General features: G+C 38.0%; 1 protein-coding gene across 1 annotated transcript in view; it reads left to right on the forward strand.

The window, feature by feature from the left end:
• Positions 1–27,897, forward strand: part of PAPSS1 (3'-phosphoadenosine 5'-phosphosulfate synthase 1) — a 98,453-nt gene that overhangs the window by 13,774 nt on the left and 56,782 nt on the right. Inside the window, exons 3-5 of the mRNA XM_074342710.1 lie at positions 3,228–3,463; positions 9,530–9,668; positions 13,927–14,045. Coding sequence (XP_074198811.1) covers positions 3,228–3,463; positions 9,530–9,668; positions 13,927–14,045 — 494 coding nt within the window. The remainder of the gene's footprint in view (positions 1–3,227; positions 3,464–9,529; positions 9,669–13,926; positions 14,046–27,897) is intronic.

The following is a 27,897-nucleotide window of genomic DNA, read 5'->3' on the forward strand; positions in this document are numbered from 1 at the left end:
TGTGAGACTAATCATTTTTTTTTTCTCCTTAGGAGCTTTCCTTTATTCATCTGCATACCTGAAGAATTATTGCTTTTATTTTATTTTCCTTTAGAAGTTTTGCTTTTCTCATTTAGGCCCTTTATTCATCTGCAGTTGATTTTTATGTATAGTGTGAGGGTGAGATCCATTTTCTTTTTTTCCTGTATGGATAATGAGAGACTGTTGATGAGGGTGTCCTTTTTCTCTGGTCTCTGTGCCAGCTGTCACAGGTCAGGTTTCTGCTTACGTGTATGTGTTCTAGGTGCTCTAATCTATCCCGCTCGTATACTTGTCTTTTCCTCTCTTATTGCTGCATTGTCTTAATTACTATACACTTATAAAGTCTTGAAATCCTGTGGAGTAAGTCCTTTTACCTTATTCTTCATTAGAAGTGTGTACATTTTTGGGGTTTTTTTGGCTCTTTATATTATTGTATAAATTTTGTTATCCATTTAAGCAATTCCTCCAAAAATCCTGTTGGGATTTGGTTTGGGGTTATATCTAAAGATCAGTTTTGGGGAGAACTGATCTTTAGAATAGTGGGTACTCTTTTTCTTGAACATGATATATTCCTTTTATTTTACCACTAATGAAGCTTATAAATACTGTTTATCAAATTTTTGGGCACTTTATGGTCTGGGATCTAATCAGATTCATAAATGTGAATTTTTTTTAATAGACTTTATTCTTTTAGAGCAGTTTCAGGTTCACAGCAGAATTGAGCAGAAAATACAGAGTTCGCATATATGTGTATTTGAAAAAAAATGTATTTCCCTGATGTGTACAATATTCTATATATGTTCACTCAATCAAGATTGTTAATTATGTTGTCTAATCTATAACAATCTTTTTTTGTGTGTATGATGATGTTGTTGGAAATGGAAGTCATGATTTCTTTCTTTTTCTTGCAACTCAGTAGCTTTACCAGATCTGTCCAGGTATAGAGTAGTTTGTATGCCATTTTCTTGGAATGCTGTCTTTTCTCAGATTTTATTTCAAATAAACTTTCTTATTTTGTATTTCTATGTTGGTTGGTATATTAATTTCCCAGGGCCACTGTAACAAATTACTACGAATTGGGTGGCTTCAAACAACAGAAATTTGTTCTCTTACAGTTCAGGAGGCTAAAAGACTGAAATCAAGGTTGATTCCCTCTGTCGGCTCTGAAGAAAAATCTGTTCCATGCCTCTCTCCTACTGTCCCGGCTTGCTGGCAATCCTTTGCGTTCCTCAGCTTTTAGACGTATTACTCCAGCCTCTGATTTCGCATTTACGTGGCCTTGTAATAACGACAACAGATTTAGTGCCTAACCTAGTCCCATGTGACCTCATTTTAATTTAACTAATTCAGTGTACAGAGACCTTGGTCACTTTCTGAGGTTCCAGGTGTATATGAATTTTGAGGGGACATTATTCTATCTAGTACTTTGATTTCTCTTTGGTATACCAGTTTTCCTTATCTTAGTTTTGGCTTATCTGTCTTGCATTATCTATTGATTTTCTCTAGCTGCTTTGGCTTTCTTTCCTTTTTGCCTGTATTCACTGTAATCATCTCAGTGAAACTTTCTGTGTCAGTAATTCAGTTTTCAGCAGTGTCTAGTCTTTGTTTTCAAATTAAATATATACGTAAAACATATGTACACGTGTATGTATAAAGATACTTTAATTGTAATTAGGTTGTCTTTGTTGTATAAAAAGTTTGTGTTTTCAGGTTTTACCCCCCAATACCTAGTGTTCAGTGGGTAGTTAGAAACAACAATAACAAAGAATAGAAAAATGCAGTCTCCCCAGCCTCCATCTCTTTGTTCAGTTATTGTTGTGTAACAGATTACCCAAAACCTAGTGGTGTAAAACAACCATTTTAATTATTAACCACTTGTGGGTAAGGAATTCGGGAGGGCTTGGCTGGGCAGTTTCCCCTTGGGTCTTGCTTGGTTGCAGTCGTGCTGGCTTGGGCTACAGTCAACTGAAGCCACCACTGGCAGGGTGTCTGTGATAATTTCCTCAGTTGACACTGCTTATCAGCTGGGATCTTCGCTGGTTGAGGCTGTAGGCTGGAACGCCTACTTCTGATTTCTCCAGCATGGTGGGCTCAGGGTACTTAACAGCTGGCTTCTTCTGAATTAAATATCCAAAGAGAAGCTGCAGAGCCTTTCACAACCCAGCCTTGGAAAGCATACATTGCCGTTTTCACTGTATTCTTTTGGCTACAGGGGAGTCATATTCTAGCCCAGATTCAAGGGCAGGGAATTAAACTCTGCTTCTGGATGTGACAGTGGCAACATCTCAGTGTAAATGAGCTTCCAGGCCATCTTTGGAAAATATTACCTGCTCTACTCCTGTTAATGTACATTTTTAATGTAGAAGAGATCTAACACTATACTGATCTTCATCCTTTTTTCTATTTAATTTTCAGTTAGCTTCTGTATTAACATGTCAAGAGTATCAGTACATTAGACCAGTATTTTATCTCTTGCCTCATAGCCACCTCAAGTATTAGCGCCTAAATGTACCCTTTCCCTTTCCTTTATTCCTCATTGTTTAGTGACTAAACATCATAGGTAGAGGAAGGTGAATTGAAATAAGGATATTCTTTCAAGGTTAATTATATTATAAATTGGATTACCAGATACTTTTATCATGGTAACCTATGAGAGCTGTTGATCCTAGGATATAGAGGTAACTTTCTAATATTATTTCACTTAGTTTTGTCCTTTGTTTTTCTTCCCTCACCAGAAATCATTTGGGCATATAATTTTGTTTTAAAATTGGATATGAAAGTGAATATATGTATGTACATGCATGACTGGGACATTGTGCTGTACACCAGAGACTGACACATTGTAATTAACTGTACTTCAATGAAAAAAAATTGGCATGCCACTTTATAATAGTAGTAATGAGAAGACAAAGCGAATATCTACCCAACCATGTCTAATATTAAAAGTGGCTAAGCCTTTGCAGCTCCATGATTTATAGGATACCTCTGGGCATAGATGGGAGTTATTAAAAACATAAATGTTTATTATATTTAAATTACAGATGTTTTTCTTGCTAAGAGGTAGTAAATCTCACAGAGAAATATTAGATAAGAATGTTACTAAGAGAATGCTCTGAGTAATGAATGTAATTAAGCCTGGACTAAAATTATTACTAAGTAGTTGTCCTTCTAACTTTATATATGGAATCTGGACTGTTCACTTTTAGGCTTATCTGGAGCAGGGAAGACCACCGTAAGCATGGCGTTGGAGGAGTACTTGGTTTGCCATGGTATTCCATGCTACACTTTGGATGGTGACAACATTCGTCAAGGCCTCAATAAAAATCTTGGCTTTAGTCCTGAAGACAGAGAAGAGAATGTTCGGCGCATTGCGGAAGTTGCTAAGCTGTTTGCAGATGCTGGCTTAGTGTGCATCACAAGTTTTATATCACCTTACACTCAGGTATGTGGCTTTTGTGCCATTGCTGTTCTAATTATGTGTATTGAGAATATGGTATCAGGAAAAGCAAATAATTTAAACATTGACATGTACTTTGAGGCTAAATCCAAATTAAACCAGTTAACTTACAGCATTTCTGAGTAAATTCACTTTTGAAAAGGCTGCTATAACCCACTCACCCCTGCCTCCCACCACGGCCAAAGTATAACCAAAGCTGTTGAACAGGCCAGTGGCCAACTTATTTCAAGTTTGACTTTTCAATTCAAAAACCTATAGTAAATGCTCAACATGTGTCAGACACCAGGGAAAATCTTAGGTTTCTTAACATGTGTCCTATCGTGGCTTCTTTGCTCACAATTCTTGAGTCTCATCTTTCATCACAGTGTTTCTTATTTTAGAGACCATAGCAGCACTAATTCACTTTCTTGTATTTCTCTGAAAAAAATCATGTTGTTTCTCATGATGAAATTTTTGTTTCATCTGCTTAGAAGGCACTCTTCTCTTTTCTCCTTGTCTCGTCTTGGCATCAGCTGACACCTGTTCATGCTTTGAGACTCAGGTATCTCTCCATCCTATGTCCCTCAGGCTTTGTTGGGTACCTGTCTTTGGTGCCCTTATAATTGTACCATAACGCATTGTTTTATTATAAATACTAGTTTTTTGAATGGTGGTGCTAATAGCAGCAGCAGTAATAATAATAATGATAATAGTAATAGCAGCTAACATTTATTGAACACTTACTGTGTACTGGTAACAGTTTTAAAGTACTTTAATATTAGCTCACTTAGTTCTCATCAGCCAATGAGGAAGACGGAGCTGAGAAAACAGGTGTAAATTACTCAAGCTCGTACACTATGTATTTGTGTGCACAGCAAGGGTTTGCACTCAGAGAGTGTCACCGGAACCCATGCTCTCGCCCACTGTGCTTTGCTGTCTCTAAACCCCGCTGGCTCCTTGAAGGCTGGGACTACATCCTATTTATCTTTATAACCTTGATGGCCAAGCCCAGATCCTGGAACATAGCAGATATTTAGTATTTGTTAAATGTGATTGTATAGCCCCTTAGGAAGTCCAAATATAAAAGAACAGGCGAGTTAGTGTTGTGGTTAAAGAGCGGCCTTGAAGCCAGAAACAGGAGGCCAAAATCTTGACTCTGCTTGTTACTGTTAGGACCTTGGCCAATTTACTTCACCTTCCATGCTCAGATAATGCCTACCTCGTAGGGTTGCTCTGAGGATTAGGTAAGTCATGCATTCAAAGCTCACAGTGCCTGATGTGTGATAAGTATTCAGTACATCGAATAAATAATAACACAATTCTAATATTGTATCATAATTCTGGATGGTTACTTAGACTTTTTTATTAAAAAACGAAAACAAAATTTGAGCTGTAAGCTCTGTAGAGAAGTGTGAGAGTGTTAATATACAGGCTCATTTATTTGAACTCTGACAGGAGTCCTAAAAGATTCTTTGAGAACTAGCTACTTTTTATTCTCCTGAAACATTGGAATCAGTGTCAATACATCAGTTTAAAGTATCCTGGATAATGAAGTGTATAAGAGAATGAGAGCTGTTAGAGTTCCTGAATCCTTGGACATAAACATTTTTCACAGTAATATAATAACAGTGGTATTCTTTCACCTTTTGGGAATATTTGTAAAAAGAAAGTCATTAACACCTCATTTGGAGAGCTCGCAGCTGAGACCTGGGTATCTGAAAGTATATGCTGATCTGTTCTTTGGCTCCCTTGTTTTCATAGTGTAGAGCAATACTTCTGTTGATCTCACCCTGAAAGCACTAAGAATGAGGTTCAGACTATGCTTGGGGCATGTCACAATCCATGAAATATTTGGACCATATCATATAGGATGTGCGGGTTTTTTTTGGTTTATTGATAATTTTAATTTGATTCATTTAAACTGTCTCAATTACCCATTATTTCAACATATTCTATTTCTTATATTTAAAAATAAAGAACAGAATATTAAAACCTGAATCATTTCAATGAGATCAATACCAGAGTCTTAAAAATCTCATCGTATCATCCAGAATCATATAGAACAGATTTTAAAATATACAGTGGGATACTGAAAGTGCCAAATTGAAAACTAAAATACATATGAAGTTTAAACTCCTTTGAAAAGCAGATATGCAATTCTCAAAAATAGAATTTCCATGTCTCATTAATACATCTAAAATATTTCAATTTCTGACTACAAACCTTAACTTGAGAAAGCTGGTTTGAATACTCTCTACCATGTTATTTTGGATTTAAAAATACCTAAAAATTGAGAGCTGGGAGTAATTATAGTTAACATTTTTCCTTCATTCACTGGGTTTATGTGGTAAAGGTCTGGCAGTGAAAAGTATCTTTTCATCTGGGTAGATTAAAATATTAACAGCGCAGCAAGAACCTGGGCTGGTAGATTGTCTGGTGGGAACATAGAGATGCGAACAGTTGCAGAATCTTAAGTCAGGTGGTTAGGTGCATGCATATAAAGGTGCTGTGGAGGATTCACAGAGGAGATCCTGTTTGAAATGAGTCATGAGGGATGAATCAGTATACCAGTCAGACCGGAGGGAGGAAGCTGTTTCAGTCAGAAGAGACATTACAATAATTGCGAAAGTATGGAAATGTGAGGGAGTTAGGTCTTTGGAGGAACTGTAGGTTGTTTGTTTTGGCTGTTCTGCAGGATGAACGTGAGGGGAGATGAAGCTGGAGTGATTTGCAGAGGTCTCATGGTGAACTCCGACTGTTCGGGACTTTGCCCCTTGGGTGGTCGATAGTTTGAGATTGATTGTACTGGGGAATGGTGTCTCTGGGTTTGTGTTTTAGTGGGGTCACCCTTCAAGCCTGGAATGAGAATGGTCTGGAGATAGGAGACTATCTGGGGGCTTTTGGAGTGAACTCAAACAGTGGCCATGGGAGTAGAAAAGATGGGGCATGTTTGAGGGCTCTTGAGCCCGTAGCATCGGTAGGATATGGTGCCTGCGTTGATTGCTGGATTTGAGAGTGAACATGAAGGACGATGCTTTCTGAGTAGAAGATGGTATGATTGAGTTAGAAAATATAGGGTAGGAAGAGAGGAGAGGATTATTTTATTTTAGATGGGTTAGGTTTGAAATGCTAGTGGAGTGTCTAAATGGAGATGACCACTGGGTCATTGGGAAATTGGTTCTGGAGCTCAGGAACGTTGTATAGAATTGAGATAGAGATTTTGGGAATCATTAACTTGATTGGTTGAAACCTAGATGTAGTTGAGCATACAGAAGAGGGTATAGAATGAGAAGAGAGTCACTGATAGAAACTTGGGAACACCTTCATTTGAAAGGACCGTTGGACTAGTAGGATCACAACTTAATCGCTCTGCCAGATACTAAGGTTCTAAAGCTAAAGAAACTGGCTCAGTGTATTGGGATAAGATCTGTGACAGAGGTCTGTAGTGGGTGTTCTGAGAACCCAGAGGCAGTGAGGCCCTCAGTCAGCCTGGGCTTGCCAGGTAGGCTTCCTGGAGGACTTACCGTGGAGCTGTGCTGTGAGGGAGCACATTGCTGTACCCAGAGGAGAGGGGTGGAGTGTTTTTGGGAGAGCATATGGGAAAGGCATGAGGCCCAAACAGCCTGGTAGACCAGGCGGGTATTAATTATTACTAGAACATCAAGTGCAGGACTGAGAATGGTGGGGCCAGGTAGGGAAGGCCTCAAGGGTCACACTTAGAAGCTTGCATTTTACCCTGATGCTGGTGGGGAGTCTCTGAAGAGTTTAGTGACGTGGTTGAATTTGCATTTTCTACTGTCCTGGGGACATTGCAGAGTATCACTTTGAGCAGATCAAAGCTGGAAGGCAGCAGACTGATTAAAAGGGTATTGCAGTTGTCCAGGCAGGAGAACTGAGGTTGAACCAGGGAGGTAGGGAAGAAGCATGGGCTGGGTTAGTGTGATATTTATAGGTAGAATCTGATTCCACCTCCAATTTTTATCAAGCACTTGCTATGTGGTGTACATAGCATTAAATATTTTACAAGCATGAGCTCTTTGAATGTTATCCCATAATGTCTTATGTATAGCTCCATTACTGCCCTTGCCAAATTTAAAAAAAGATTATCTGCTTAAATGGGTAGTGTAAGAACTTTGGGAATCTGGAGAAGGGGATGACCATGAACAGCTACAGTTGGGAGGACTGCTGTGTACAGTTGGCCACAGTGAGTTGGTCTCAGAGGATGAACACTGATGGAATCCTACAGAGTGCAATTTTTTTTTTTAAATCAATTTCTTGAGAGACACACGCTTTCTAAAAATAATCTAATTTCTTTTTTTAAGCTTATTTTGCGGGGGGGTGGGTAATTAGACTTATCTTTCTTTTTTTTTAATGGAGGTACTGAGGATTGAACCCAGGACCTCTTGAATGCTAAGCATGCTGTCTACCACTGAGCTGTACCCTCTCCCCAAAGAGTGCAATGGTTTGAAGGGAACTTTGGGTGAAGGACTTTGTGACAAAATGCACAAGGTCGGGCAGCAAAAGGAAGGAACCAGAACAGCTCTGGGGTTCTGGGTAAATAGTATTATCATCCCTTGATTTGGACAGTACAGCTGGGAATGCAAGCTTGAGAGAAAAGAATGGGTTCAGTTTTGTACGTGTTAAGTTCAAGATAACCTGGAGGAAGTTGGAAGGGTGTGTGTAATTGCAGGAGAGAGGACAGAGTTCAGGCTTGAGTAAGGGTATCTATGTTGTAATTCACACTGTGAAAGCAGATGAGAACAGTGCTCGGGGTGTGTGCAGCAGGCTTCCGCTGGAATTTTGGGCGATACCGGTGTTCAGGGATGGGGGAAGTGAGAGGAGCCCAGGGAGCTGCATGGGAGTGATCACTACTACCCTGTGTACCACTATTGGAGAACATAAGGTTAGTAGTGTGAAATGTGGCAAAAAGACTGGAAAGTCCTCATGATTAAGGGAATTTTTGTACGATTTGTTAGTTCACCTGTTCTTAAAGGGTGAGAGTCTTGTATTTGTTTGCTGCCAGGGGAGAAGGAAGAGGTTCAGGATTTCAGATGGAGCAGGGATAATGGGTTGAGCAAGGTCCTTTGGAGGCAAGGGGATTTGGCATCGTGTAGAGAGGAGTGACAAGAGGGAGGGAGACAGAGATTGGGATGTGGGTCTATTTATATGGCAGAGGAGAGATTGAGAGCATTTGTGCCTGGGGATTTTCTTTTTGAAATAAGAAGTGTGATCGTCTGGTATGAGTGGAAGCAGCATGGTTTGTTGGAGGGGTCCTAAGAAAGGTGGTGAATGAGAAAATGATCTCTGTGGGGCTAGGATGGAGGAAGTTGCAGGGACTAGCTTTGAAAATGTTGGCACTGCCTTGTGTACAGAGTGTGGATGTTGAGCCTACACTTGAGAACGGGAAGATGATGAATCCTTAAGGGAGAACCTGGTTTTAGTTAAGACCAGAAAGGAGTTGACTTATAAAGGGAACAGTGTTCCAGAGGACAGCGTGGAGAGCTTTTAGACTGAGTGGTGAAGGTATTACCAGAGTTGGGGGTTAGGAGCTGTGCAGAAAAATGAAGTTTTGGGACTGCTAGAGATATGAAGTGGCTGCAGGGGGTTGTATTTGGCAAGTGAATAAACTAGCCTGAGGGTTCTGAGTTGATCTCTTGTGAAGTTACTTTCATTCCAGCCCAGGCTCGGGTTAACCATGTTATTGAGAGAGCGGCCTGATGACATCTGCATTCGAGCTGGTCCAGGGCTCAGTTTCCTCATAAAATTTAGGTGAAAGTTTTTATGGGGCACCCGTTATTCTCCTTCCCGGAACTCTCCAGTATCTCAGATTTTTAGAAGAGTAGGCCTTTTAAAATTTTTAATGAAGAATGGGTGTGATAACCTAATTATTTCTTGGATTTATTTTTGTTTGTTTGTTTCAGTTTATATTTTCAAAACGTAAGTCAAACTTTGTCAAATATATCTTCCGCTAACTCAGCTGCAAAGCACTTTGACCCATCCTTGATGTTAAGATAAGACCCTTGAGTCACATGAGCACTTTTTATTGTTTCTGTACACATCTTTTTTTCTAAGGATCGCAATAATGCAAGGCGAATTCATGAGGGTGCAAGTTTACCTTTTTTTGAAGTATTTGTTGATGCTCCCCTGCATGTTTGTGAACAGAGGGATGTCAAAGGACTCTACAAAAAAGCACGGGCTGGAGAAATTAAGGGTGAGTAATATTTTTTTTCCTAGTTTCTCTTTCCATAGATGTTTCATCTTACTATATCTGAGACTGATAATCTTTTCTAAGAGATGGAAGTATTCAAACAACTTGGAGCTCCTGAGAAGAGACAGTGGGTCTTACGACAATGCTGTTATCTCTCAGTAGTATCTGACAGTGTGTACGCTCAACATCATTGACCAGGCTGCAGTCCTACTCAGAAGACAGTTTGAGTATTGGGACTTTGGGAGCTGGTGGAAAGAAACTTGTTTGGTCTAATTAGGTGCCTAGCATTAGGTTGGCTATCAGTTGCTCATTGCTGCCACTTCTCTTTGTTCCAGTGAAAACATAGGGAATTCCATAGCTAATGGGAAAAATGTCTGAATTATAAGCATCTTGAGAGCAAGGGCAATGTCTCATTCTTCTTTATAATATCGTGCTTGGAAAGGTCTGACATTCATTCTGTGTATGTTTGTTGTACATATCTGTGATTTTATCAAAATACTTACAACTTGGTTTTTAGGTTTTTGGTCTGCTCCCAGGGTTTCAACTGTGATGAAAATTTGGACGTAGAAAGACATTTAGAACCTGTCTGCTGTGCTCTTTGATACCAATTATATCACTTATCTTCTAGACATCCTTTGATGTGAGCCCTGATCGATTATTATTAACAGTAACAGACAGCATGCCAGCACTGAAAAAAAAAGATCAAAGGTAGATTACTCAGGCAGCGTTGTTTAGGGATCAATTCATGCTGGTAACTTGTTTGCTTTCCCATCAGGCAATGTGATAGCCTGGGACTATCAGGAGCTCCCAGGAACTCTGTGAATTTGGCACCAGCTTGTGGCCCTGAAAAGGAAAAGGTGGAACAGAAAGGAAAATGCTTGTTATTCTGGGCTTTTCATATTTGGATTGGGAAGCCCATTAGCAGTTGGGACGTGTTTCACTGGCTGTAGTGAATCTGGTTCCTTGGGCAGGGCTCATGTGGTCTTGCCCCCGTGGAGACTCAGTTTCACCCATTAAGCCTGCTCTTTCTTGACTCAGTAACAACAGGCTGCCTGACTTGGATAATTTATGAGAACAGGAGGGAAACCAGTGTAGCCATTTAACTTGTGGATCACTCTCTCTCTGTTGATGGCCAGTTTTCACTTCTTTTGTTTGTGTGTGTGTGTGTGTTTTTTTCTTTTTTTTTAATTAAAGTATAGTTGATTTATAATGTGTTAGTTTCAGGTGTACAACAAAGTGATTCTCTTATATGTATATATTCAGTTATATATATGTGTAAATATATATTTTCAGATTATTTTCCATTATAGATTATTCCAAGATACTGAATATAGTTCCCTGTGCTAAATAGTAAATCCTGTTGCTTATGTATTTTAAGGATAGTAGTTTGTATCTGTTAATCCCAAACTCCCAATTTATCCCTCCTCTTCACTTTTGTTTTTTGAAATAGAGATTTGGCAAAGAGAACTAAAATGTCTGGGATCCTGAAGTCTGAATCTTTTACTTATTTTAGCTGTAGTTGGTTTTGTTGTTTTGCAGGGATGGATTGGTGAGGGAGGTAGATTTGTCTGCCCAGCTAGAGTAAGCACCCTGAGAGCAGGGACAATATCTTTACCATTTTTTTGTGTTTTTAGAATTTAGTACAGAGCATGGCTCAAAGCATGGTACTTGGCACACACACAGTAAATGCCTGCTGGATAGATTAGAAGCGGGAGTGGAAATCAGATGTTCAGCACATGATCAATGCTTTCTATTTGCAAGATTTGAGTTATTTCCTTTTTGTGGGGTGGGTAATGAGGTTTACTTATTTATTTTTGGAGGAGGTACTGAGGATTGAACCCAGGACCTTGTGTATGCCAAACACGTGCTCTACAACTTGAGCTATACCCTCCCCTATTTGCAAGGTTTATAATTGATACTGAGGATGCAAGGATGGATAATAAGACCGCATTCACGATACCTTGAATCATTTACAGTTTGCTATATCTGGGAGTGTGTCTCTATCAGTTCAGTTTTCTGTGTGTTACTTGTTTACCAAGTGTTTCTTAATGACTCTGAATAGACGTTGATAAAGTGTTCCTTAGATTAATGTATGACTGTGTGCATGTGTGTACACACATTTATTTATTTTAGGTTTGCCATGGTACTAGTGTTCCTGACTGTACAGTTTTTAAAAATCATTTACTCATTGTCAGAATGGTGCTTAAAAAGTTTCCTATTGATGCTGTTTCAGAGCCATGATGGTAAACATTCAAGGGCAGGTGACATTGCATACATTCAGCAGGCTTCAGGCTGTTACAGGCCTTTATATGGCACTTACTAAACTGTAAATGGATGCCTGCGTCAGCTGGTCTAATACTAGGTTATTTTCATGATTATTGTTCAAGTAGTTATTATCTACTTAAATATAAATATTTCACTTACAGTGTACATTTATTATAATCACTTAGGGGATAAACTAATTAGGAAGATAATTCCTGGGCTTTTAAAATGTTAAACCAAGTCTTCTCCACAGTTATCCTCAGGCTTTGCTGCACAAAAGTATTACCTGGGGAAACTTTAAAAAATCCAGTGCCAAGGCTGTAACCCGGACCGGTGAAATCAGGATCTCTTGAGGGTGGGACCCAGTGATTCCAACATAGCTACATTTGAGAATCAGAGCTTAAGAACTAGCATCTAACCAGATTTGTTTTTTACCCACCTATTTTATTGCGACTCATCACTAGAACTGTAGGAAATATTGGTAATGGGAAGTTTTTTCTTGGGTTCAGGACTTCATGTGATACTTAGAAATATGAAATAGGAAAAAAATGAAATCGGTGGGCTGTAGACTTATAGTGTTAAAGTTTTTTTGATACCTTTACCTCTTAACAGTAATGATTTCAAATTCATGCTTACCATTCTAACCCGGGGATGACTTGGCATTCCAATGCAGATGGGCTGTGAAGGACTTATGTACGGGATAATGTCCTCAGCTCAGCCAGCCCATTCTGTGGTGACGTCGTGTATTCTTTCTCCTGGCAGTTACACGGTAACCACATATATGGTAGGGAAAATCTAAATAGTAGTTAATATCTAAATTGATTATATTGGATTGTAGAACATCTTTGGTTATACAACAGGATTACCCTCCTTAGTTATGTTTTGCTTAAGCTAATAGTAGTTAATCTGTCTTGCCTGAACACTTAATCTGATGGCAGAAGAAGCCTGCAGAGCTTCAGCTTGGCTACAGATAATCCTGGTGAATATAATGGGCAGATGTACTTGCATCAGTTTTTGCATTGAGAGGAAGAAAAACCTCGTTGAGCTTGGTTTTATGCCCAGGGCGTAGGCATTGTATCCTGTATTCCTGTGGAGAAACTGAGATGCTCTGGATCACTTGGTATTCATGCCTGTTTCTTCACAGGTAGTTTAGGCATTTATGTATAAGAAAAAAGGAAGAGTGATGGAAGTATTGTCCATCCTTGTTATCTGAAGACTCCAGATTTACAGATGTGCCTGCTCAGTAAAATGTATTTGTAATCTCTATGTCAGTGTACCCACGGTACTTTGGTTGTCACTTGTGGACATGTGCAGAGCAGCAAAATTGTAGTCACCTGAAGTGCACATCCCTAGCTGAAGTTGAACAAGGCCTTTCAATTCTCATGCTGTAAGTGTCCTTGTGATGGCCTATTTAGTGCCATGTTTGGGGGCATTTTTTTATTGTTTGCTTTTTGTTGGTGATTTTGCTGTTCACAGTGGCCCCAGGCAGAGTGCTGAAGTGCTTCTGGTGTTCCTAAGCACAGGAAGACTGACCTGCCTTGTGGAGAAAATAGACATGTTAGATAAGTGATGCTCAGATGTGAGTTCTCGTGTTCTTGGCCCTGAGTTCAGCATTAATGAATAAACAGTGCCTATAAAATAAGATCTTTAAACAGAAACACTCATAAAACAAAGTTATATATTAATCAATTGACAAAAATTTGGTGACAAGAGGCTCACAGGAACCCAACCCCACATTGCTCCTCTGAGCAGTGAGTGATTCAGGATTCACTAATTTCATGTTTGTGGCAACTTATTGAACATGACTTCCGCAGATAATGAGAATCGACTGTGTTCAAAAAAGAAACAAAAGTTTAATTAGAAATCCTCCAAGAAAGAAGTTTCTATATTGTAACCTTGTAACTTAGAAGGGGCAGCATAAATATGAACTTCAGCATAGCAGAGACTTGCACTGAAGGAACAAACCTATTTTAATTTTAATTTCTACCCCCTTTTATAGGTTTCACTGGAATTGATTCTGAGTATGAAAAACCAGAGGCCCCTGAACTGGTGCTGAAAACAGACTCCTGTGATGTAAACGACTGTGTCCAGCAGGTTGTGGAACTTCTCCAGGAGCGGGTAAGAGGAGGTCAAAGACGGACTCATCAGAGAATAATTATATCCATGTCACAACATTCCCCTCCCAAAAAAAAGGTGGTGCTAGTATAGAGAAACATTTGTGCTTCAAATTCTTTTTTTTCCTTCCAGTTTTATGGAGATATAATTGACAGACCACACTGTACAAGTTTAAGGTGCACAAGCATAATGACTTGACCTACATACATCATGAAATGATTATCATAGTAAGTTTAGTGAGCATCCATCATCTCATTTAGGAACAAAATTAAAGAAATAGAAAAAAGTTTGGTTTTTTTTTTGTGATGAAAACTCTTAGGATTTACTCTCTTAATGACTTTCATATATAACATACTGCAGTGTTAATTATATTTAGCATGTTGTACATTACATCTCTAGTACTCACTTACAACTGGAAGTTTATACCTCTTGACTGCCTTCATCCAATTCACCCACCCCCGACCCATGCCTCTCGTAACCACAAGTCTGATCCCTTTTTCTATGAGTCTGTTTGTTTTTGAAGATAATGACCTGCAACACTATGTTCCTGTTACACAGTGTAGTGATATTTTTTCCTATATATTTCAAAATGATCACAATGGTAAGTGTAGTTACGATGTCACCACAAAGATATTATTTAGTTATTGAGTATATTCCCCACACTGTATATTTCATACCCATACCTCATTTATTTTGCAACTGGGAGTTTGTATCTCTTATCTCACTAACCTATTTCTTTCCTCCCCCAACTCCCTCTCCTCTGGTAACGACCTTTGTGTTCTCTATATCTGTAACTCTCTGTTTTGCTGTTTGTTCATTTGTTTTGTTTTTTAGATTCCGCATATAAGTGAAAGCAAAAGCAGTGTTTGTTTTTCTCTTTCTGACTTACTTCACTTAGCATAATACTCTCTAGGTCCATTTGTGTTGTTGCAGATGGCAAGATTTCATTTCTTTTATGACTGAGTAATATTTCATCATATATATATATATCACATCTTCTTTAGCCATTTATCTATTGATGAGCACTTGGGTTGTAGCCATATCTTGGTTATTGTAAATAATGCTGCTATGAACATAGGGGTGCATATATCTTTTCTAATTAGTGTTTTTGTTTTCTTTGGATAAATACCCAGGCAAGGTATTGCTGGATTATATGGTAGTTCTATTTTTAATTTTATGAGCAATCTCCATACTCTTTTCCACGGTGGAAATTTACATTCCTACCAACAGTGCACAAAGGCTCCCTTTTCCACATATCCTTGATGATATTTGTTATTTGTTTTTTTTTTTCATAATAACCATTCTGTGAGGTGATACCATGTTGTGGTTTTGATTTGTATTTTCCTGATGATCAGTGATGTTGAGCACTTTTTCATGTGCCTTTTGGCCAACTGTATGTCTTCTTTGGAAGAATGTCTATTCAGACCCTCTGCCCATTTTTTAATGTTTTTGTTTTTTTTTTTAATATCAGTTGTATGAGTTCTTTGTATATTTTAGATGTTAACCCTTTGCCAGATATATCATTTGCAAATATATTTTCCCATTTAGTAGGTGGCCTTTTTTTTGTTGTTGTTGGTAGTTTGTTTTGCTGTGCAAAGGCTTTTTAGTTTGATGTAGTCCCGTTTGTTTACTTTTGCATTTGTTTCCCTTGCCTGAGGAGACATATCCCCTCAAAATATTGTTAAGACTGATGTCAAGGAGCATACTGCCTATGTTTTCTTATAGAAGTTTCATGGTTTCAGGTCTTACATTTAAATCTTCAACCTATTTTGAATTTATTTTTATGCATGTGTGAGACAGCAGTCCAGTTTGATTCTTTTGGATGTAGCTGTCCAGTTTTTCCAACCCGTTTATTGAAGAGGCTGTCGTTTCCTTATTGTATATTCTTGCTTCCTTTGTTGTAGATTAATTGCTCATATAAGTGTGGGTTCATTTCTGGGCTCTCTGTTGTGTTCCATTGATCCATGTGTCTGTTTTTGTGCCAGTACCATACTGTTTTGATGAATGTAACTTTGTACTATAGTACTATAGTTTGAAATCTGGAAGTGTGATACCTTCAGGTTTGTTCTTCTTTCTCAGATTGTTTTGGCTCTTTGGGATCTTTTGTGTTTCCATACAAATTTTAGAATTATTTGTTATAGTTTTGTGAAAAATGCCATTAGTATTTTGTTAGGGATTGCATTGAATCTGTAGATTGCCTTGGGTAGTATGTTGTTTTAACAATATTAATTCTTCTAGTCCATTAACATGGTACATCTTTTCATCTGTTTGTGTCATCTTCAATTTTTTTCATCAGTGTCTTACAGTTTTCTGAAGATAGATCTTTTACTTTCTTAGTTAGATTTATTCCTAGATATTTTATTCTTTTTGATGAGGTTGTAAATGAGATTTTTTTCTTACGGTCTCTTTTTGAGACTGTATAGATATGCAACAGAATTCTGTATATTAATTTTGTATCTTGCAACTTTACTGAATTCATTGATGAGCTGTAGTAGTTTTTTGGTAGTGTCTTGAGAATTTTCTATATATAGTATCATCTTATCTGCAGTGACAGTTTTACTTCTTCCTTTCCAATTTGGATGCCTTTTATTTCTTGTCTGATTGCTGTGACTAGAACTTCCAATACTGTGTTGGAGTGGTGAGAGTGTCTTGTTCCTGATTTTAGAGGAAATGCTTTCAGCTTTTCACTGTTCAGTGTGATATCAGCTGAGAGCTTATCATATGTGGCCTTTATTATGTCAAAATATGTTCCCTCTGTACCCACTTTGTTGGAGCTTTTATCATAAATGGATGTTGAATTTTGTTAGAAGCTTTTTCTGCATCTGTTGAGATAATCATGATTTTTATTCTTCAGTTTGTTAATGTGGTATCACATTGATTTATGAATATTGAAAAATCTTTGCATCCCTGGGATAAATCCCATTTGATCTAGGTGTATGATCCTTTTAATATATTATTGAATACATTAATCATATATATTGATTATTGGATACAATTTATTTTAAATTCTTTATGGTGCTAACAGCTTTCTGTGCATGTATGTCACTGTGTTAGGTGTTGTGGGGGCATCATATATGTACCACATATGAAATACCCCAGTCAGTGTAAACCACAGGAGGCTTCAGAGACAAATAATCTTCTAATAATTTTAACAGATCAATACATAATAGAGAAAATTCAACCTTGATTATTCAGCTCTACAACTTGGCATATATTTTTAAGTTGAATTGTATAATGTTGTTAACTTTTCATAGAGACTGCACAGATTTTCCCTCTGATAACTTGATGACATCTTATGATTGAATTTTAGGGAGGGAAGGGTTCTGGGGCTAAGGACCTTTCTCTGGTTCCTTAGCAGATGGAAACATTAAAGAGGCATAATGTTACCCAGAGTACTCAGGCCCACTAGGTACATGAGTCTCTCAGAGTTTAGTTTAATCTGTTTTTAGAAGTTACTTTTCTTTCCTTCTTGGCTCCTTTTTCCATATGTCTCCTGTTCGTTCCAGTAGAGGGTCACTTGCTCACTTAGCTGGAGAGGATCTGGCCTTCATGTGGGTGAGTAGTTCTTCTCTCCCCATCATGGTGTCCCTCCCTTTGCTGATCAGTGCCATGCAGGGACTTCTGATACAGCAGTTACACCTTCAGTGATGCACTGGTGCTCCTAATTCTGTCCTAACTGTGACTTACGGTGTCCCAGCCTCCTCCTGATTTTTAAAATTCTAGTACCATAAACCCTTTTCATCTAGTATCTCTTACTGGATATATTAGACATACAGTTAAAAGAAAACCTATGTCTGAATATATTACAAATGTTTAGCCTTTGAATGTTTCCACATTATAAAATGTCTGCTGATAATTAACCTGGGACCCAACTTCTTAATTTATTTCCCTTATCTAAACCTTTTAACTCAACAAATAGAGATAAAATGAATTGATAACTACCCTGCTCTGATGTTTGTCTGTACTGATGTACTATCTGCAGGACGATAAGACCTCATCCCAGGAGGTTTTGTACTTCATCTTTCTGCTGTTCTTTTTTCTGTTGGTTAATAGGTTTTCTATTAACCAGCTTCTGAGCTCTTGTGCTAGTCCTGTTGCTCTGCCTCTGGCCTTCCTTCTCATCTGCTTTATCTGTTCTTTCATCATCCATTATCAATCAGACATCTGTTAAAAGCCCATGACTGTAGTTAGTCACAGTCCAGGGTACTGGCACTACAGAGATAACAAGCTGTGTTTGTCCTTGAGGGATTTAGGTTGTAGGTGATAGACACAGAAGTTAGAGTCTAAACTCCAAGAAGGTATCTTATAAACCAGATTCAGTGTGTACATAGCATACTGGGAGGCACAGATGATTGAGTTTGGAGAGGTTTTATATCAGATCTTTCTCATCTGTTTCTTTATTTTAAAAAGATATTTTCACTGTCATAGAATTCTGGATTGACAGGGTTTTATTTCTTTTAGTACTTTAAAGGTGCTCCATAGTCCTTTTGTTTACATTGTTTCTGAAGAGAAGTCTGATTTAATTCTTTTTTTTTTTTTGTCCCTCTCTTGTAGTGTTTTCTTTTTCTCTTTGTGACTTTTTCTTTCCTGCTTGAATTCAACATTTTCCCTTAATCTCTATTTTTTAGCAGTTTTAGTATAGATCTACATCTTTCAGAATATTTAGGTCTGTTTCTTTCAGTTTAGAGTTCTTTGATTTTCTTGGGTTGGTGGTTTGCTTTTTTATTGGTTTTTGAAAACTCTTGTCCGTTATCTCTTCAGATATTTCTTTTGCCCTGTTCTCCCTCCTTCTTCTGGAACTTCAGTTACATATATTCTAGACAATATAATATTGTCCCACAGCCAAAAGATACTTGTCCTTTCACTCTTTTTTGTTTTAACTTTTCAGCTTTAGTAATTTATCTTCACTTATTTTCAAGTTTACTGATTCCTAAGCTGCATCCAATATATTGATTTGCCCATGAGAGAGAATTTTAAAACTCTGATAATTAAAAAAATTCTATTACCATTTGGCTGACTTAAAAAATTTTAATATAGCGTCCACTTCTCTGTTGAAATCTTCTGTCTTTTCATGAACATTTTCCACTTTTGCGTTAGATCTCTTAACATAGTAATTGTAATTTTAAAGCCCTGACTGACACAGACAGTTCTTACCTCTGGGTCTTTTCTGGATCTTGCTGAATTTCTTAACAGTGGTGGTGTTTCTTGCTCTTTTTAGTATAATGTAATTTTTTTTTTTTGAATGCTGCATGTTGTGTCTGGACGAACAATAGAGATTTTTGAGGTAATTAGTAGTTATGCTTTGGGCATTTATTTTCTTTTTTTCTGTCATACTGTTAGTGTAATGAGTTAATTTAGTCAGTAGCTTAGCTGGGTTTGGGTTTCCTTATTCTGTGGTTACTCTTCATGCACCGCCAGCTTCAAGCTTCTCCAGTGATGGGCTGTTCTACCTTGTGTTTAGTGTGGGATCTGCTGCTGGAGAGTTTTCCCCAGAGCTTCTACTCAGCCGTCAGCTGTCAGCTTTCCCTGCGTACCTGCCCTGTGGAAGGGATCTCTCTCCAGGCTCTTGCTCCTCTCTTGGCAGTGAACTGCTGTTGATTATTTGTTGGTGCTAGGCTCATGATGGGGGAGCAGTGGTGGTTCTCAGTTCTGCCAGTCCAGTTTGAAGCTTAGGAGGACCTAAGCTCCTGAGTCTTGATATGGTCTTTCTCAATGTCCCTTCCCCTCCCACATATTAGCCAGCCTCTGCTTGGATCCTGGGAGGTCTTGGAGGGTGAGTGTTTTTGCTCCTCACTTGTGCTAGCAGATCCTTGTTTTTGATCAGTTCAGAATCCTGGGCCAAGAGTGTTTCCTCCACCTTCCTTCGGCAGACCATATTTGCTTGTACCCTCTCCTCAGAGACAGTGGACTCTGGGAGGGGTTCCTGCCCTCCCCCATCAGCTTAAGGCTTAAGTGATGCAGAAAGTGGGCAGAGCTTTGAGCCTGTGCACCACCAAGGGAGTGCTCTCTGTAGTCCCTGGACCTGCTTCTGATCTTTCTTCTCCATATCTGTTGTCGGCCTGCTTGTGAGTGTGTGCAGAACTCCTGTGTCTGGGTGCCAGTGATACTAACCTGTCACGCTAGTCCACACTCAGCCTGTAAGAGTTTCTTGCAAACTTTAAGGCAGTTTTCTTCTTCCTGCCTTTATTGTAGCCACCCTTTCCTCCCATGCTTTACTAAAGGGAAGTAGGTCATGTGTCTTGACTTCTCTTAGTGAGACTTGTCACTCTTTGGAAGCAGTTCATGTTACTTCTTTAGGACCTCAGCTCTGTGATGGGCTCAGGGAAGTTTGGTTTTCTAGATTCGCTGGACTTCCCTCTTGTTAGGTGGTGTTCTATTGTGGAATCCCTGTGTTTCATTTACAGTGAATTGTCTATCCTTACTCTGCTCTGTTGAGGTTGTTTAGTTTTCTCATGAATTTATATGAAATTAATAAATATTCTGTCACTTTCATTAAAACTGTGTTTTTAGTATTTTTCCTTTTAATTTTGATTGTAGTTCTGTTTGCATTTTTACTGCATTGAATGTATGTTTAATTAGAGATTTGTCATATCAATGGTAGAAAGTTATACATAGTTTTATTTTCTGTTAATTTGGATTATCTAATTTTATATCTAATTAGTGACTATACAAAACTCAGAAAAATACATATTCTCATATAATTTAAGGGTGCTCATGAATCTGAAGCCATTTATGGCTTTATGGATGACTCCATATGGTTCAGACACTTAGAAAAGACTGTTAAACTTAATGTGTAATAGGTATCCTCTCCTTCCCTTCCTTTTTCCTGCAATTTCTAACCACTTCTTTGGGGCTCAGAATAGCATCCTTTGGGTACGGCACTTTACCTGCATAGAGGATATTTTTAAATTTTTTATTTTATTTTGTTTTTTTTTTGCAATGGTCAGGTGATTTTGTTGTTTTTTAAAAACATTTATTTTGAGAAAATTTCGCAACTCTTCTGTAAGTCTATGGTAGTACAGTGAGTTCTTGTCTTTCTTTCACCCAGCTTCCTCTTAGGTTAATAACTTACATGACCATAGACCATTTCTCAAAACTGAGAAACTAACCTTCGTACCAAATCACAATCTTACTTGGATTTCACAAGTTTTTCCACTAATGTCCTTTCCTGTTATAGGATCCCACATGGTATTTAGACTTGTTTTTAACCATGATTGTGTAAAATGAAAATACAGACTCATGTGGTGTCTGCTATGCACAGGACTTTGCTTTTTTCCCCACCTTGTAATGGTAAAAATTGAGAGTTGACCATCACTGTACAGTTTTAGACTCAAACTGCTCGACTGGTCACCGCATCTCCAGTTCTGTATGCCTTTTATTCCATTCCGTATTGTTGGCAGAATCATCTTTCTAAAGTGTAGTCTGGTTCTTTGCTTTTTTTTACTCTAAAACATTTATTGATTTTCCCATTGTTTATAGAATTAAGGTAATTTGTGTTCAAGGTTCTCTGTAGTTTGTTTCCAGGCTGCATTTTTTCTTATTATTGTCCTTATGTTTTTCACCATAGTGTTTGTTTGTTTTTTTAATGCTGTTACTTACCTAGTAGTCTCTGGCCTTAATTAATGCTTTGCTCCTAATTTGTTTGCTCCTAATTAATGATTATACCTATTATTCTTCCTTTTATACAGGTATTAGTCTGTGTTACACTTGCTAGACAATCTGATAATTAGACAATTTCATTCAGTGTTTTGAAAAAGAGATAGATAAAGAAACTAACATTTAGTGAATACTTACAAGGGACATATATGTGGGGCTTTGTGTCCTTTAAAATATTTGTTTTGATTGTTAGAACCGAGGGGCCAGTGGTCTTTCTCCTACTTTAGCTTCTAACCACCTCTCACTTGAATTACTATGGTAGCTTCCCCACTTGATCTTTGCGCTGAATACTTTATATATATTGTCTCATTTTATTCACACAGTAAACCTACAAAGTATTTCAGAGATATTAGCTCACTTGCTCATGAACATATTGGATTCTATACCTAGGATTCTCCTCACACCCCAGGTACAATATAATTCAGTTTACAACCAGAAAGGTATTCTGGTTATATTAGTTTAAAAGAGAGAAATTTTCTTTTGAAAAATTATTTTTATCCTAAAGCTGGGTGGTGACAAAGAAATGCAAACACCTCCTTAATGTGTTTGCTTTTTTGGGTACCACCCTTTTTTTGGGGAAAAGATTTCAACTACATACTTTCCTAAGTAAGTGACTTCACTTCCCATTGAAAGTACATATTTCTGTGTTGTACTTGTATGATCCTGTTAGTTAATTTAACAGATACTTAGTGCCATACATACTAGGCACTGTTGTCAAACACTGTGGATGTGGCGGTGAATTAAACAATACAAATTCCTGCCTCATGGACCTTAATTTTTGATTCTTACTACCATTATTTATACTTATAGACTAGAATGACTATATAATTCATTTTTTAAATAACATGATGTGGAATTTAAAAATATAATTGAAGGAAGAAATACAAACACAACTACTTCTGTTCTGGCACTTATTCTCCTTTGATTGATTTTCTCACTAAGTTGAATCTCAGATGAGCATGGGGAGACCAGTGGCTACTTGATGTTCAGCTCAAAGTTCATGGTTACTTGGTGATACTTGGAGTTCCTTTGCCTGCTGCACCCTGGGCGTGAGGTGGCTTAGTGTAAAGTGCACTTTTCGTAATAAGCTCCTGCCTAGTGATCCAGTGCAGTTCAGCTTCATTGTCATCACAAAGGCGTTTGTTAGGTTTTCCAAAGGTGGTTACGTGAGCTCACATTGTAGAGCTAATCTCACAAACACAGAGTGAGGAGCGGTAACCACAGCTCCATTGCTTTGTAGTGTGTGTTTTGAGCAGGGATGTGAAGGGTGCAGGTTCTGAGCTGGCCAACATTCTGTGCCAGGGCACCTTAGTAAGCGTGGGGAGGGAGTGGCTGGGCACAGATGGAAACCTGCCACAAGAAGCCCGTCAGCTAGACTCTGACATGTGCAGTCTTTGGTAGTCACTTCAGTAGCATCTTTTCAGTTAATCCGTGTTAAAGTTCTGAGAAGTAATTATAATTTTCCTTACTTGACTGGTGAGGAAACAGATTCAGGGAAGTGAAGTTGTTTGTCTCAGGATAGTTGAGTCAAGGGTATTTAGACACAGTCTGCTGGATTCAACAGCCCACGTGCTCTCTTTATATGATACTGTCTTTCCTAACACCATCTAGATTCTATTTCTAGTTTATTTCTCAAAATTGAATCTTTGCTCTGACATGCTTTCACAATCCATGACCATTGTTTCCTAAGTGGAGATGGGATTAACAAATCGAGAGGAATGGACCTTAAAGGTTTAGTATTTTTAGAACACTTCAGAACAGATCAAAGACAACACTGTCTGGACTGGAAAGAATGTTTACTGTAAAGAAATAAACTGCCCATGTCTGCCCCTGGTTAGTGTGAAATGTTCTTTGTAGTGTGTAATAAAAGTATGTGGAGGCTATCTAATTTACCTTGGAAGGCTGAGACACATTTTGCCAGATGAGCTATGATTTACTTAAGTTCTAAAACCTAAATCTAAGTGATAAGTGAGTGACTTGGGTTATTATGCCATCTATAACGGAAACTTTGTTTCTAAAATAATAAAGGTCAGTGAATTTTTTCTCTTCTTCAGGCTCAGTTTGTTAGACTTCTGAGGGTTTTTTCCTTACACCAACCAATTCTTTGATTCTCTGACACTGACTGGGTGTTCAGCAATTCAGTTCAGTTCTGACACTAACTATCCAGAAGTTGCTTACACTCTGCAGACTAGGGGCTCGGTCTCACAAGACTGCCTCGTCTTCAGATGCCAACTACAGACAGGGTGACCAGGCTACCTGTGTTTCTGTCTGGCTGACTGCAAGTTCAAGAATTCTCCCACCTCCCACCCCAGCGCAGGTTCAAGATTTCAGCTCACAGAAAGCACTGTACTTACAATTACCAGTTTTTTTTTTTTTTTATAAAGGATACAGCCCAGAAACAGCCAAGTGGAAGAGCTGTATGAGTGGGGAGGGATAGGGAGAGGCAGGGGCTCCCATGCCCTCTCTGAACACCCCATCCTCATCATATTCATCAACACAGAAGCACTCTGAACCTGTCCTTTGGGGGAGTTTTATGAAGGTTTTTATTGTGTAGGCAGGACTGATCAAATCTTTGATTCATGGTGATTGAGCTCCATTTCCAGCCCCTTCCCCAGCCTAGAGGTCTAGGGGTGGAACCAAAAGTTCCAACCCTCTAATTAAGGCTAGGTTTTTCTGGACAAGCCCCTAAGGCTGGAGTCATATCATTGTCAAACCAAAGATACTCTTATCACTCAGGAGATTCCAAGGGTTTAAGAGCTCTGGTTCCAGGAACCAGAGACAAAAACCAAATATGTACTTCCCATTGTACCACAGCTTTTTAATAGAGCAAAGGGAGAGTATGCTTTGGGACTTTCTAGAGTATGCAGGTGTTTGAGAAGTGCTGCTTCCATGGTAATAAATGGAATTTTTTCTGTCTGACGCTTGGTATTACTTTGGAGAGACTCTTTTGAAATGAATTATACCAGGTATTGATTCTTTAACATTCTTTACTGTTGACAAAAAAATTGACTGATAGGTCGATCTAAGAAAGAAATGGAAAATTTTTTGTGAGCCAAATTGAGGGTTATAGTCCAGGAACAGCCTTTCGGAAAGCTCTGAGGACTATTCGCTCTTGTTAAAGGTCAAAGCACAGTTACATAGTTTTTGAGATGGAAGCCTATACATTAAATCATGTAGAGAGTTTTCACAGTGCAGATCTTTACAAAGTGGTGAGTCGTCATGACCCCTTACAAGATTAAGAAGTTATCTTTTAAGGAGTTGTCTTGCTGATGCTAGGAGGATGTTGCTGTTTATGGTTGAGCAGGTGTTTATGAGGAAGGTTTGGTCGATGCATAAGGCAGATGCACAGTGAGCAGTAGAACAGAGAGGAGGCCAAAGGGCAGAGAAAAATTTTTATGTTTAAATTTTCCTTGACTTGCCCTAGAATTCTAATTTTTATTTCATCATTACTGAGATACAGAACTGGTTTTCACTGTACAAGAAAAAAATATTTTTAGTGTGCTCTGTCATGAGTGTTTTAGGATGATGGGTTTTTTTGATTCTGTCATCTCTGGATTGTCTTTTTTATCTAATTGCCAATGTGGTCATTTATATAAATACTTAATTTCTCAGTATTTTTTCAGAGTATGTTTATTTTCTTAAGGTGCTTCAGTTGGCACATTTTTGTTTGAGAAAATAGAAGACACTGGAGAATATTGAGGATTTTTTGTTTTTAATTTAAGTTTTTTTCCTAACCCTTGAATGGTCACTAGATGGCCTGCTGGTATTACAGTTTAACTTGGCATGTTATGACCTAAGGAAATAGGCTTCTTGCTGATGGTTTTAATCTAACGTGATATTTTAAATACTGTTTTAAAATCTACTAGGAACTCTAGATTTACTAGTGCTATAAATTATTTAAAGGTTTGTCTTTTTATGAAATGGTGGTTTAGTGCTCTAAATGGATTTTATACTGTACTTAAAACCAGACTTTGCAACTCAGTTTTTAAAGTGATGCCAGAATGTCATTTGGTGTTCATGCTTTGGATGCATGTCATTTAGATAATAGAAATTGAATAGTTACATAGAAATATGATTGAGCTCTGATGTTCAAATCTGTTGGGCAGATTTGGCTCAAGAAAAAAGTACAGAAAATACTTGAAGGAAAAAATTTTAATATGAAATCACTATGTTAACATGTTCACAGTTCTTTAGGAAGGTTAAGAGAAGGCAAGAACTACTATTTTCAGGTAATGAATGTTGTTTGTTCTGCCTGCTAGTGTCAACTGAAATAAATTGCAGAACTCAAAGGCTGAGAGTTATATTTTATTCGGTGGACATTTCTGAGGACTTGAACCCCATGAGCCTGTGGTGACAGCCTCTCAGATCGCTCTGAGGGACTACTCCAAAGAGGTAGAGGAGGAGCCAGGATATACAGGAGCTGTACAACAAAAACCAGGTGTCGGAACATCAAAAGACAACTGTTAATTAAAGAAAACTAGACATCTCAAGTTGAAGAATTTAGCGTTTTTCTGTTTATGGGAAGGAGCAAATGTCTGGGCTCACTGAAATCATTCCATTGATAAGCACCTCGCTATCTAGGGCCAGTATCCTGTGCTTTCACATTATGAGTTCTCTCAGAGGGTAGCGTTGAGGGTGGCTGCAGAGGCTGGGCTGTCTGCCTGCCTGCATCCTGAGCTCACGTTTGGTGGTGGCAGCAGCAGCTGATGACTTGATGGCTTCAGCATTCTTTGTTTACTGATATGGCTAGCAGTATTTTTCGTTTACACTAGTTCCCAGGAAAAAACAGTGGACTCTTTGAACAAAGGTATGGATACAACGCATGTTAGATCACAGTCAAGCAAAAAAAAAAAAAAAAAAAGTTTATCTGTGCTACATTTTAAAATTAAATTATTATTTGAATATTTCTAGACCTATGTCATTAATGGTAGCGTGTGAATTGTTTATTGATCGCCTATTCAGGAGAACTAGGAGCATCCCTGTTTCCCCTTTACTCTTTAAATTCTGGGTGATTTTGAAGGGCTTAAGATTGGAGGTGAGGGGGAGGGTACAGCTCAGTGATAGAGTATGTGCTTAGCATGCAAGAGGTCCTGGGTTCAATCCGCAGTAGCCCCATTAAAAAATAAATAAACCTAATTACCTCCCCCTCAAAAAAATTAATAAAAATATTGTAAGTGAAAGGTTAGGTATGTAAGCACTTGCTCCTGACCTGGCTTGTGATGCATTTTTGTTTTAAAGGAAATTTCCTGAAATACAGGGCTTTTTACATACTGGTTACAGAAGAGCACATTGTTTTCTAATAGCTGACTGTGTCTCTGGGAATCCTAATGAATCCCAAGTAAGATGCGTAGCTCGTATGGCAGGGACTTCACGTTCTGTTGTCCAGATATCTTGTCTCACTTTGAGGTGGTTTTGATCCTGATAGTTGTTCAGTAGTAGTTTTGGAAGCTAAATATATTTGTCAGTAGAATGTGCTAGGAATTGGCTCTGTCAGCATTTTACAAGTTCTTTCTGTCTTTATGATAGAGAGAGTTATCTTCTCTCTAGACAAAAAATCTACAGAGAACTCACTTCCTCTGAGCACATGCTTCATGTTCCTGTTGACTCATTTTAGGTTTGTGTTAATGTCAAAAATATTCACTTTATGTACCTTTTTAGGAGAGAAAAACAGTAGCGACCTCTTGAACCTTTATTTTGCCACTGGTTAGGCACCAGAAGTATTTTATGTCTAAGTTATGAGGCTAAAATTCATTTTTAAATAATTGATATATATATTCAAAATATGTATATTCAAAATATATATATATATATTCAAAAATAAATTTTGAAAAGGGAAGACTTCTGTGAAATGCTTTTAATGAAAAAAATTTATACTTAAATAATTTTAGTAAAATTTTAATTTTAAATATTGTAATTATTAAAATTTTAAATAATAAACAATTATTTTCTCAAAATAAGAAAAAAGTCCTCCTTTCTTGAAAAGAAAGTGATTATAGCCTCTATGTTCATGCATATAAAGCAGTACATGACTAAAAATGCATTTAGCCTAAAACGATGGCATTATTAGTGCACAAAACATTTAAAAAAATAATTTGATTGGGCTTACAGTATAGATACTACTCTTTCGTGTTCAAACTAGTTTTCTTGGAGACACTTAGATTTGCTCACAAATTGTACGTTTGGTTTTTAACTTAGAGTG

Source organism: Camelus bactrianus, chromosome 2 (genome assembly GCF_048773025.1).
Source record: "Camelus bactrianus isolate YW-2024 breed Bactrian camel chromosome 2, ASM4877302v1, whole genome shotgun sequence".
Lineage (NCBI taxonomy): Eukaryota > Metazoa > Chordata > Mammalia > Artiodactyla > Camelidae > Camelus > Camelus bactrianus.